General features: G+C 38.4%; 1 protein-coding gene across 1 annotated transcript in view; it reads right to left on the reverse strand.

The window, feature by feature from the left end:
- The window catches only part of ptprq (protein tyrosine phosphatase receptor type Q), a 181,552-nt gene that overhangs the window by 69,999 nt on the left and 97,586 nt on the right, over positions 1 to 13,967 (reverse strand). Inside the window, exons 31-34 of the mRNA XM_060840057.1 lie at positions 13,670 to 13,811; positions 11,262 to 11,531; positions 6,825 to 7,157; positions 596 to 717 (exon numbers count right to left, since the gene is read on the reverse strand). Coding sequence (XP_060696040.1) covers positions 596 to 717; positions 6,825 to 7,157; positions 11,262 to 11,531; positions 13,670 to 13,811 — 867 coding nt within the window. The remainder of the gene's footprint in view (positions 1 to 595; positions 718 to 6,824; positions 7,158 to 11,261; positions 11,532 to 13,669; positions 13,812 to 13,967) is intronic.

Genomic DNA, 13,967 nt, shown 5'->3' on the forward strand with positions numbered 1-13,967 from the left:
AAAGAAGTAGTGGCCTGGAAACTTTTCCATCAACCCAACAGGCAATTGAAGCTTCAGCCTAACATCTCATTCAAAAGACTACACTGCTACCAGTACAGTTTCCCTGGAGTTTCAGCTTTGCTTTTTGTAACCAACTCCCAGAGTGGAACGTGGATGTGGAACCTTGTGATTCAGACACAAGAACGCTGCCAACTGAGCCATGGCTGTCACACAAACAAGATAGTAATGAGAGAGTTCTGGATTCCTAGGATGGACACCTCGACAGCTGACTTAAGACTGACTCACACAGGTAAATGTCACATCACAGGCAAATCAGCCAAAGTACTCAAGCATGAGGGTGAAGAAATTAACAATAAATGAAACGAAGTGGTGGATTATTTAAACGTTTAAAAATACAAAGTTCCATGAAGAACAAACAACTTAAACTTCTATTATCTACAGATTTACAATAACAAGATTTTCAATTCATCCAATCAGCACATTGAATTAAAAATGACTTTATTTTTGAAATTTCAAGGCAATGTTTTTAAACAGTTATGGCACAAACATCAAATTAATTTTTTTGTTTTTGTGCTAGTCAAAGCAAAGCCCTTACCATTGTTACGTCGATTAGATAAGAGGTTGGACCTGTGAAAATCTCAGGCTCTTCCCAGGCAATCTCAATGGTGTCAGAGGATTTTACTGTAACAGTAATATTTTCAGGAGGACTGTCTGGATCTGTAAAATTAAAAATACTTCTCAAAGAGTAATTTAAAATCAACAATGCCATGCAGCACAGTACTAACAACACATCTAAGAAGGAATTCAACAGTACATTTTCACTATATTTTGCAATTATGATTTGATTTAAAATCACATATCATTATTGTGGATTAGAAGATATACCAGGCATCTTTATAGTTGGGTACAAATCAAACCTATAAATACCATTTCAGCCTTTCAGAAATAGTGTAAGAGCCAAAATACTCCAAGCTAATTTTGTTGGAATAAAGAGAACTTAAATCCAGCGGAATATTAATTTCAAACTTGTAAGAAATTATTAATTGCAAATGCACTTCTCCAGAATGTTTATTATAAGTTTCAACAGAGTTGATAAAAAGCTGGACATTCTGTAGAGGATTCCGTAAATAAAGGAACCAAAGTCAGAAATGAGTGGACAGAACAGGGATTGAGCTGTGTATGTGCCAAGCAGCAACAGGAGGAGTTGATGGAACAAGTATACACGGAGAACATTAAGACTGAAGACAGTGATGAATACTGGTAAGAATGGAATAAAATTCCAATAAACCCTTGAGAATGAAACATCAATGGTGCAAAAACTGGTTAGACAGATTACCAACAATGTGTAAGTTTAAATAGTTTTTTGTAACTCATTTAAATTCCACATGTTACCAATTTTTACCTACATAAAGACAACAATGTGAGGAAATGATAAAGTTCTTCAGCTAAATGCAGTTCTAACTTCCTGTCTTGGACACAAAATTTCCTTAATGCATAAAAATCCATTCCTCTCTTTTGACAGTCGCAAACACAACCAACTAGACTTCACCTGTTTGACAGCATTAACACAAATCCAGTCTTTCCTTCATTGCAGCACACTGGAGAAGTCTGCCCCCATCCCTAACCTCTAACTCAGCTTTAATAATAAGGTCACGCAAATTGTGGGAATTCATTCAACTACTGCTTAAAAGAAGATATGGTTAATGAGTCCTTTAAAGCCAATGTTAGTAACTGGGTGCATGCACCATCACCCTGACAACATAGCAACAAACAACCACCCTTTTCTCTTTTTATTTAATGTTGAGGGATATAATGGTCAGCATTTTCAGCTTCTGCCATCTTTCCTTTCTGCACAACAAAAAGAGGAGATAATGATTTGAAAAATGTTGAGAAGAGCACACAACATTTGATGATGAGAGCCAGGGAAGGGACGAAGGCTAATCTATCCATTAATTCTAGATGCACCTTCCTTTGTACCAGTCCTTTCCAATTTACTGCTTGTTTCCTCTCTCCCAGCAATCAGCTCAGGTGGCTCATCTGAAGGAGTAGTAAGATCAGAGTATTGAGGAATTGGTAACTGGTGATTCACTGTGCAGGAATGGCAATGGAAAATTATGTATCCCTGAGGCTGAGGAAACAGTTGCCTGTAAGATCACAAATGGGATCCAAAACTTATTAGTATTTGACTGAAGGAAGGCTGATTGAGAAATATCTTATACACAGGGGGAAATTTGTCCATTGGTTGTGGTCATACTTCGCACAAAAGAAGCTGGTTATGGTTGTTGGAGATCAACTACCTCAGACTAAGGTCATCACTGCAGGAGATCCCCAGAGCAGCATCCTAGACTCAACTACTTTCAGCTGCTTCAATGACCTTCCCCTGTTAAATGTTCAGAAATGGGCACATTCATGAATGGTTGCATGTTCAGCACCAGCCATGGATCCTGAGATGCTTAAGCAGTTCTTATCAGAGTTCAGTAAGACCTGGACAACAGTCAGGCCTGGGCATATGCGTGAAAAGTAACAATCTTGCTGCACAAGTGCCAGGTAATGCTCAGCTCCAACCAGAATGAATACAATCATTTTCCCTGGACATTTAATGGTATTACCGCAGCTACATTCCTCACCAGCAGCATCCTGGGGGTTACCACTGATCAGAAAGTGAAGTGGACCAAATATCGAAAATTTGTGTTTACAAAAGCAGGTCAGAGGCTCAGAATTCTCTGGCAATTACTCCTCAAAGCCTGCCCAACATCAATTAAGACATAAGGAAGAAGTGTGACAGAATACTCTTCACTTGCCTGTGTAGCTTCAACAACACTCCAGAAGCTTGCCACAATCCAGAACAAGGCAGCTGTTTGAGAGACACCCCATCAAATGTCTTCAACACTTACCTCCTCCAACCTGATATGAAGTAACTGCAGCATGCATCATTTACAAGATGCAAGGGAATAATTCACTAAGGCTCCTACAACAGCACCCTCCAAGTTTGAAATTTATACTACCTAGAAGTACAAAGGCAACCGATACATATAAATGCCACTACTTGCAAGTTCCCCTCCAAGACACCTCATACCCGACTTTGTACTTTATCAACAATCATTTGCTGTCACTGGTTCAAAATGCTTGAAACTCACTCCCGAACAGCACCTCCGGCCCAAAGACTGCAACAGTTCAATAAGGTAGCTTATCACCACTGTCTCAAGATTAATTCGAGATGGCAATAAATGCTAGTCTAGCTAGTGATGCCTATATCGTGTGAATGAATTTAAAAAATTAAAAAGTAAAGGTTCTGAGGACGATCATTAAGATATGCAAATAACTGCTGCGTTTTGCCTGTTGAATAGGCAGATCACACCTTTTGTAGACTCATGAAAGTTGTCATCCTTGCAAGCACCAATTCAACAGGTTTTCAACTAAAAAGCAGTCAAGGACAAGTTGATGAAAGTGATTGATGGCAGAGAAAGTCTGCAGTTCGGGAAGAAATAGGGGTCGAGTAGAAAGCATCATTAATCGTGGCTTCCTACTGCTATTATTTGACTGTATATTACACTGCTCCCTGGAGCCATAAATCCATGGCCAAGGAGAACGCAGCAACTGGAATGCATCTGCCTAGCAGTATCAAACAGCATTTTTCTGGTGCTTCCCTTCTGTCCACTTTGAACATATAAGATAAGACAAGACTGCCTTACAGCAGCCTCTAGAATGCAGCAATCAGTGTATCCAAGCCAGAGGCCTGATGCTATGAGATTAGGGCTGTTTCAGGAGGAATTTGTAGAGCAGGTGGAATCAAACATCTCCTGAATTCCAAAGGCTCCAGTGGAACTTATAAACTAGGATACCACAAGTGATAAGAAGGTGCATGTAAGTTTCTGGAGGAAACATATTGTTACAAAAACAAATAGAATGAGAGTCCGAAAATGTTGAATGTAAATAGACTTTCCACTTATTTATTACTCAATATTCATGGAGAATGCAGTTGTACTGAATTGGAAGCATTCATTTGGTGATGACAAATTATTTCCGATGGTTTTTTTGGCAAAGTCACAGCAGGGTAAATAGGAAGATGTGCTGTCATGTAGTTCTCTTGAAGGATTTCCTTGTTAACTGCTGTTTGGGAAAAGAAGTTAATGTGTGCAGGGTCTAGGTATCACAAATAAAATATTTTTGAGAGTGTACCTCCTTTGCACCTATTATTAGCTATTCCTCTGAGTGGATGTCATTCTGTTGTCCTAGTCTTCTTATAATGTTTAGGATTTTTTTAACCCAGTGCACAGTCTGCAGTGAGCATCCCTCCTTCAATAGAATCTTACAACCCTGCAACCACTATCAGCTAGAGGACAAAGGCAGCAGATACATAGGTACAGCACCATCTGCAGGGTTTCTTCCAAGTCACATACTATCTTCATATTGGAAATATATTGTCACTCCTTCACAAGGTCAAGATCCTTGAGCTTCTTTCCTAATAGCACTGTGGGTGATTCCTGATGAAGGGCATTTGCTCGAAACATCAATTATCAGATGCTGCCTGACCTGCTGTGCTTTTCCTACACCACATTCTTAAGCACTATAGGTATCCCTACACCCCAAGGACTACAATAGTTCAAGAAGCCTTTCCTTCTAGGATAATTCGGGCTGGCCTAGTTAATGACACCCAGATCACTAAAATCAATTTAAAAACTGAAAAAATTTTGAAGGATGCTCCACATGAAACATTCCAGCAGCAGAGATTCTTTTTCAGAACTCCAATGTTCCCTTTATACATCAGCCTAGAAACTGTATGTGTGCCATTGTAAAATTCCTCTGCTTCTATTCAGGACAGTCAGGTTGAGTCATCAATGATAACAATAGAGGGCACGGTTTGATACCCAATTATCAGCTGCTGACAAAAAAACAGAAATTGCTGATGAAACTCAGCAGTTCTGGCAGCATTTGTGATGAAAGCAGAGTTCATGTTTCAAGCCTAGTAACTTTTCATCACAACTGTTAATCTGTTAATATTGTTCTATTAAGAAAATATTCTTAAGAAAACAGAGAAGAATGCCAAATGCCAAAGAAGAAATGTAAATGGCAACTTCTCATATATTGGATGCTAATGTGAATGATAGAATCCCTACAGTAAGGAAAAAGGCTATTCAGCCCATCAAGTCTGCACCAGTTCTCTGAAGAGCATCCCACCCAACCCAACGTCATACATTATTCTTGTATTTTACCACGGCCCAACCACCTAAATTGCATATTATTGAATTGTGGGAGGAAACAGGAGCACCCAGCAGAAATAGGAGAACATGCATACTCCATACAGACAGTTGCCCAAGTCTGGAAACAAACGTTGGTCAAATGAGTACCTGGTGCTGTGAGGCAGCAGTGATAACTACTGAGCCAACATGCCACCCAGAGCGATCATCTTCACAAAGCTAAATTGGACAGCTCTTCTTCTGTGGCCTGGCATATCCTGTTTCGTGAATTATGTTGTACAGATCCTGAGGCATCTTCAAATGAGTATAAATTTTCAAGTAATGGAGGCAAAGCAGAAGCTTATACAGGAGTTTCCAAGAATCAGTGAAAGAAATCGAGGAAATTTGAGTACAATGCAAATTTCTTTGACTTTTGGCACTGAGAAGTTTGCATTTCAATTAATTAAATTAATTAAATTGTCTCTCATTAGAAGAGACAATTGGTAGTGGCTTAACCTGAGGGCCGCCACCTCTCAGGTAAGGGGAAAGGTTGAGAAAGAACATCTTTATTGTCACTTCAGCTGATGTGGAATTAAACCCACTCTGTTGACGTTACTTTGCATTGCAAACCAGCCATCCACCCAACTGAGCTAAATGACCCCCATTATTTACTATATAATATGAAAATATGCTTAGTATGACTTCTTTTGTAAGAATTTCAATGAACTTCGATTGGCATATCAGGAACTGCCACAGTATGATAAAGGTGGTTTTAAATCAAGTTCAGTAAGTACTGGTGAAGGATATTGCTATATCTTCTTGTAATAAATCATATTAATTGCCCAGTAAGAACTCTCTGTCTTCATTTTCCCATTCCTAGAGAAGCTGTTCACTTCCTGTTCTGAACACTGTTCTCGGCTTTCCGCAATAATGCATTTTCTGTAACTAATAACCATCATTTCCTGATTATCATGCCTCTATTGCTGCATTGGAATTTGGGTTTAGCAAAGGTCAAGGCTGTCTTTACTGCTTTCTCTCCATAAGGCTGCAAAAGCTGTAGCGAGTACAGGTTTAAGGTAAATCTGGATACCATATCATTTTGTGGCTCATCCTGACAACATGTAGTTTAAAGAAATCCATTAATAGAAAAGTCATGCCTGTCATTTAGGTTAACAGCCATTTCATAGAAATATTTCATAGAAATCTTTTCAGGAATATATGCATACCATTTCCATCAGAGTTACACCCTTTTCATAAATGTACTGTCAATGTTAAAAATAAGTTTAATTTCTTCTATATTTTCAAACACAGGGGTGCGGCTTACCTCATAGAAATGCAGTATGTAACAACATAAAAAACAGACAACAAAGAGCCATTTTACAAATGCTTCACTTTGGCATAGCTCTTGTCCTAAAATAATGTTTTGCACATTGATTTTTTTTTTACAAAGTTATCAAAAATTTATCAAATAATAAGCTGAAAATCCAAAAGTTTAACTCAATATAATTTTGTCATTGATGACTAAATCATATGAAGATGACATTATTTATTTTGATGTGGTGTGTGATATTAAAATTTAATATAAATGAACTTTTAGCAAAATAAACATTACTGTTATAATTTGAGAATTATTCAACCTATACTTACAGCCAACAGCTGTCTTTGTAGCAATCCAAGTTGAATAGTTGCCAAATCCAGCATTAGTACTAGCAGCAACCCTAAATCTGTACCATCGGAATTTCTTTAATCCGTGTACAATTGCCTCCATGGTGTAATTATTATTTTCGATGTTATGATCTTGAGTTTGCTCAGCTTCAATGCATCCTTGAGTATCCCAGTTCATGCACAACACAGAACGTAGTTGTATAATAATCCTGAAAAGCCTTAAATACCCAGGGATAATATCAGGGTGTGTCCACCTCAAAATAACATAGGTTGATTGAACGCCAATTATCTCTAGATTCTTAGGAGCACTTGGAACTGAAAAATACAATCATATCAATCATTACTTCCTTTTTATTGACCAGCCTAAGAAAAATCAATAGCATTCAATGTAAACAGCAAACATGCTAGATTGTCAGATCCTTCTTCGTGTGTCAACTTAGTTCAGTTGATAGTATTTACAAACTGAGTCAGAGCTGGGTTTAAACCATGTGCAGTTAGGTTGGCACTACAGTAAAGAAATGTTGCATTACTGGAGCTGTCATCATGTTAAATGTGAAACTGAGGTTTGTTCTGTGATTCTATTGGTCATTAGAGATACCATGGTACTAAGTGCAAACCAGAGCATTCTTCATGTATCTTTGTCAACAATCCTGGCTCAAAACAGATGAAGTGTCCATTAATCCAATTGTTTTATGAAAGTTATTTGTTGCTTTAACCGTCATTCCATTCAAAAGTAAACAATGTATATGAAGGACTTTATGAATGGTGAGGTGAATACATATTGTTGTATTCAAAGCAGGTATTATCATATGAAAATCTGTTTTGATTTTAAAAAGAAACAGAAATGACAGATTGCTTGTTTTGTCCTAATATCAAGTTAAGGTAAAATGTAAAATAATGTATAAAAATGTTCAGAATCTCACATCATGGAGTTCCTCAGAGTAGTGTCCTGGGCCCAACCATCTTCATCTGCTTCATCAATGACCTTCCCTGCATCATAAGGTCATATTTGCCAAATGATTGCACAATGTTCAGCACCATTCCCAATTCCTCAGACACTGGAGTAGTTCGTGTCCAAATGCAACAATATTTGGACAATATCCAGGCTTGGGCTGATAAATGTCAAATAACATATGTGCCACACAAATGCCAGGCTATGGCCATCATCAACAAGAAACAATCTGACATTCAACAGTAGTACCATCACTGAATCCTCCATTATCAAAATCCTGGGAGTTACCAAGGATCAGAAACTCAGCTGGACTCACCACATAAATGCAGTGGCTACAAGTGTAGGTCATAGACCAGAAATACTATAGTGACTACAAAGGATATGTCAGGAGTGTGATGGAATACTCTCCACTTGCCTGGATAAGAGCAGCCCCAACTACACTCAAGAAGCTTGACACCATCCAGGGCAAAGCAACCCACTTGATTGGCACCACATCCACAAGCATCCACTCCCTCCACCACCGATGTTCAGTAGCAGTAATGTGTATTATCTACACAGCACCTTCCAAACACGCAACCATTTCCAATTAGAAGGACAAGGGAAGCAGATATGTGGGAACACCATCACCTTCAACTTCCCCTCCTAGCCACTCACCATCGTGACTTGGAAAAATATCCTCATTCCTTCAATATCGCTGGGTCAAAAGCCTGGAATTCCCTTCCTAATGGAACTGTGAGTCAACCCACAGCAGGTGAACTGCAGTGGTTCAAGAGGCAGCTCACCACCACCTTCTCAAGGGCAACTAGGGATGGGCAATAAATGATGGCCAGCCAGCGATACTTACATCCCAAAAAAATGAATAAATTTTTAAAGTATCAGTAAGCTAACATATTGATTTGAAAATCTTGGTAGATTATGGAAGTTAGCTTTTGTATTCAATTTTCAACTTCAAAGGTCTCAAGAGCATTATCTTAAAAATACATTTTAACATATCTACACTGTACCTTATATGGACATGATAGTATGGAGTTCTGTAAACTACGCTCAATTCCCATTAAGATACTAGGTTTCAATTATTAATGATTTGGGGTGAAACATCTGCTATAAATTATAATTCACAAGCACTAAGTGACCCAAATGGTAATTCTTAAAGAGATTGCTCTAGGCTGCTCCTGGAAAAGGTAAATTTTGCAATTGATTTTTAATTTTGTGGGATCAGAAGGAGTATTTTCTTGCTCATCCACTCACATGACTGCTTCTCCCTGCTTTAATGTTGGATTCAGGTTTATCTCCATTGGTTTGTTGCACCAGACTAAAAGAGTGAGGAATATGTTAATGCTGATTTAGCACCTGTAGCTTTTTGTCATTGTACAGGTAAGGCCTGGGCATAATTACAACCTGGGCTTCCTGCTAACATAAAGTCATAGAGTCATACTGTATGGAAACAGGCCCTTTAGTCCAACTCATCCATGCTGACCATGCTTCTGAAACATGATTGAAATGATCAGAGCACATACTCAACCATATGCCCAACGCTGCCTGCTATGTGAAAATTAACCATTTTGGGATTAGCAGTAAAAAGGCAGCACACATAGCTAATGTACACGCCATTGTTTAAATACTGTGATAGAGGGCAAAAATGAGGGTATTATCCTGCTCCTAAGATGCTGCCTGGCCTACTGTGATAAAGTTAACTTGGATAAATGAACAAAACATGTTAATCAGTAAGGCATTCGACAAGGTTCCCCATGGGAGACTGGTTAACAAGGTTAGATCTCATGGAATACAAGGAGAACTAGCAATTTACATGCAGAACTGGCTCAAAGATAGAAGATAGAGGGTGGTGGTGGAGGGTTGTTTTTCAGACTGGAGGCCTGTGACCAGTGGAGTGCCACAAGGATCGGTGCTGGGTCCACTACTTTTCATCATTTATATAAATGATTTGGATGTGAGCATAAGAGGTATAGTTAGTAAGTTTGCAGATGACACCAAAATTGAAGGTGTAGTGGACAGCAAAGAAGGTTATCTCAGGTTACAACAGGATCTTGATCAGATGGGCCAATGGGCTGAGAAGTGGCAGATGGAGTTTATTTCAGATAAATGTGAGGTGCTGCATTTTGGGAAAGCAAATCTTAGCAGGACTTATTCACTTAATGCAGGGTTCTCGGGAGTGTTGCTGAAAGAAGAGACCTTGGAGTGTAGGTTCATAGCTCATTGAAAGTAGAGTCGCAGGTAGATAGGACAGAAAAGAAGGTGTTTGGTATGCTTTCCTTTATTGGTCAGAGTATTGAGGACAGGAGTAAGGGAGGTCATGTTGTGGTTGTACAGGACATTGGTTAGGCCACTGTTGGAATTCTGGTCTCCTTCCTATTGGAAAGATGTTGTGAAACTTGAAAGGGTTCAGAAACGATTTTCAAGGATGCTGCCAGGATTAGAAGATTTGAGCTATAGGGAGAGGTTGAATGGACTAGGGCTGTTTTCCCTGGAGCATCGGAGGCTCAGGGGTGACCTTATAGAGGTTTACAAAATCATGAGGGGCATGGATAGGATAAATAGACAAAAGTCTTTTCCCTGGCGTGGGGGAGTCCAGAACTAGAGGGCATAGGTTTGGGGTGAGAGGGGAAAGATATAAAAGTGACCTAAAGGGCAACTCTTTCACACCGAGGGTGGTATGTGTACGGAATGAGCTGCCAGAAGTAGAGGTGGAAACTCTGACTCTAATTATAAAAACATATTTGGATTCTTTAAATCGAATCATACAAACTACCATCATTTATTTATCATGTGTGGCCCTTCCTAGCACTACAATAATGTCACTGAAGTAATTGCAATGTAAATAAATACCAGAGGGATTACAACTGTTTTCTATGCCATCCTGTTTGAGGAATCAAAAACATCAACATAACAGATGAAGTTCTACCTAGAGAAGGCATTAAAAGAAAATGAAGCCTTTATCGAGATATTCTCACATTAGACATTCTTCAAGTCAGCCAAATAATCAGGAGTCAGATACTGCATATCTGAGAAAGTGTGACAAGGAGTCACTGAAAATATATTTTGCTGATGAAGATATAGTTGTGTGATGACAAATAGGATGATGTTAATGACCATCAGTCCTTTAGTCACCTGCTGCTACCTTCAGAAAAAGCTCACACACCTACTTTTACCTGGGAACAACAATAAGGAATGCCTAACCATTGCTAACTACATTCACAGTCAGAACACATTAGCATCACCCCAATAATACAAAAATAAATTATTTCTTTACATTCTATAATTTCACAAGTTTACTAATGAATTGCAATCGTACTCTGCAAAGTTCAACCATTTTGAATTATTTTCCTTAAATCATTCTATTTCCTACAAAATAAAATTATAATAAAGCATATCTTGCTGCAACCTAAATATCTATCAATTACAATATTCTGGACATTTTCATGGTAGGCCAAATATGCTGAAATAAATACCTGCTTCTGATAATGTAGTGACAGTACAGTTTTTGCTTTCTCCTTGGCCCATGGAGTTAACAGCCATTACACTGAACTGATAGGAAGTATTTGATTGCAGCTCACTAAAAGTATGTACACGATCTTTGTCAGCAACGTTTTGAACATCATTTTCAAATATAAGTGCATAATAAGTGATCATTGTATCCGATTTTAATGGAGGATCCCACTTAATAATGACTGAATGCCAACTTGATGCATTGCATTGAAGATTTTGGACAGTATCTGGAACTATACAGCAGAGCAAACATCATTGAACATAACAAAACAGCATTATGCATTAAGAAACCAAACAGAAGCAACTATTTTCCATTTCTAAAAGTTGATTTCTATATCTTGTCTATTTTCAAGAAACATATTGTTGGAATTTGAACTGCAGTAAATGTGAATGAGCAGCCTTTCCTTTTCTCTGAGCATTGAGATTGAAACTCTCTGCCTGTCACAGACTTATGAAGTACCAGCCAAACAGATATAACAAGGATATATTGTCTCAATTTTGAATAAAGACAGAAAGTGCTGGAGAAAAGCAAGAGCTCTGGCAGCATCTGTGCAGAGAGGACCAGAGTTAACTTTTTGAGTTCAATGATTCTTCTTTTGGAACTGAATTGGGTTGAAAAATATTTTCTTTTATGCTGTTGTCAAAGGAAGAAAAAATACAAGTGGAACAAAAGTCAAATGTAATGCTATATGGTAGTAAAAGGGAATCTATGAACTAAGTAGGGTTAATGATGAATGTGAATAGTCAAAAATAAATTGGCTTTGTTAAGAGCAAACCCATAGAAACAAGATACCATAAGACCATAAGACATAGGAGTGGAAGTAAGGCCATTCGGCCCATCGAGTCCACTCCGCCATTCAATCATGGCTGATGGGCATTTTAACCCCTATGGCATGGGACTCTTGCTGTCTGTAATGCTGCCAGAAGTTTGCTAACATAATTGGTCATGTCCTTATCAAAGTTGTTGAAGTAGGAAGTCCAATATGAAAATAACCTCTGTGTTACAAAAAGCAACTCCTTATTAATTGTGGGCTATGGTTTTGTAAGAATAGCTTTTTTTTAATGACTGGGACCTTCAACTCTACATATGGAAATTTTAAAAAGTGATCACTGGTGCTGAAGTTGTACTTTACTGGATAGCAAGGAGAGCTCCAGCAAACGCTCAACCATCATGACAGACCTAGGATGCATACATTTGGACTGCTGTGATTACCATGCCAAGTGGTCCCTGACCAATGCAGCATTTTTGAGAAAAACAGTTCTCGAGCTAGACCTGGCACCATTTTAAAAATTATTTATTTAATATTGTCACTTGTACATAGGTATCGTGAAAAGTACCTCATGTCACCATGTTCCAGTGCCATCTTGCATTAAAAAATAAACTACTGAATAAAGTGTATAAATAGTCAAATACTGAATAAATTCATTTTTCTAAAACTGAAACAGGTTCAAAAGTTCATCTTTGCCTCTCCATAGCCTTCACCCTCACTGGTCTGACATCATCCCCGGGGGCTTCGGGAAATGTGCTCTCTTGCCATTGGCATCATCGCTTCAGTGTCTGCCCCGCGAGCTGGAGATGATCACGCTGCATGGCTCACACACTCCTCCGACCATGGCTTTTGACTGACAGGGTGTCCTAGCTCATTGTCTGATGACAACGCTGCTGCCACCACCCGAGATGGCTCATATTCTTGCAAGAGGAGGTCCCAGGGCAACCAAAAAACAAAAACATGACTGAACTGGAAAGACAACGATGGAGCAGCATGGACATGGTTGGACCACGCTGAGGAGTCAAATGTTGCCTTCCCTGCCACCACCGCCACCATTTTGGAAGTCACGATGCCAGTGGCAGTGAAATTTGCCACTGCTCTGAATGTCTTTGTTTCTTGATCCTTTTATTTAGCACATAAGAATTATCCCTCTGTTTAGAATTTCTCTTTCTATCTCTGTCACTTCTAATTAGTGCTGCCCTATGATTTCAGCAGAGAGGTGATTGAAAGCTGAGTGCTTCCTCATGTTCACACAGTAGCTGTATTTTCCTCCAAGTATAAAGTTCTGATATAGACTATTTGAGATCTGCACCTGAAATTTGTTAATCGCCAGTCTGATAAAAAAATTTCCTTAGGGAACAGTTTATTTGAACAGTTTCCCTGATGAAATATAGCATGCCAGTTATTCAGTTCTGAGGAATGTGTACAAATCATACAAATTAAAAGGCAAATCATGGCTATTATGTTGCTTACGATTCAGAACTTAGGAGCAATATCTAATAATTACAGAGTTTGGAAATAGCAGAAAAGCTTGATTATAAAGAAATATTATCCTTGAACTTAAAATAGCTGTCAAAAAATATCAACAGAGCTCAACAAACCTGATTCATTTATTTTGAAAATGACTATGTTACTAAATTGATCTCCATTTCCCACTTTGGTAAAAGCCGACACACTGATTTGATATTCGTGCAATGTTTCAAAGCCAGTGAGGGATGCTTCGTGATATAATGCTGTCGTATTCTTGAAAAATAAAAGAAATCATGAGATTTTAAGGATGTTTAGATTTATATGCATACTTCAGAATTTTGATTTATACTGTATGTTTGAATAATCTGTGGCTATGTTGTGGATATAAGTACTATTTTTAGCATCTCGGTAAATCATTTGAGCGGAAAA

This window comes from Hemiscyllium ocellatum, chromosome 19 (genome assembly GCF_020745735.1).
Source record: "Hemiscyllium ocellatum isolate sHemOce1 chromosome 19, sHemOce1.pat.X.cur, whole genome shotgun sequence".
NCBI classification, from domain to species: Eukaryota; Metazoa; Chordata; class Chondrichthyes; order Orectolobiformes; family Hemiscylliidae; genus Hemiscyllium; species Hemiscyllium ocellatum.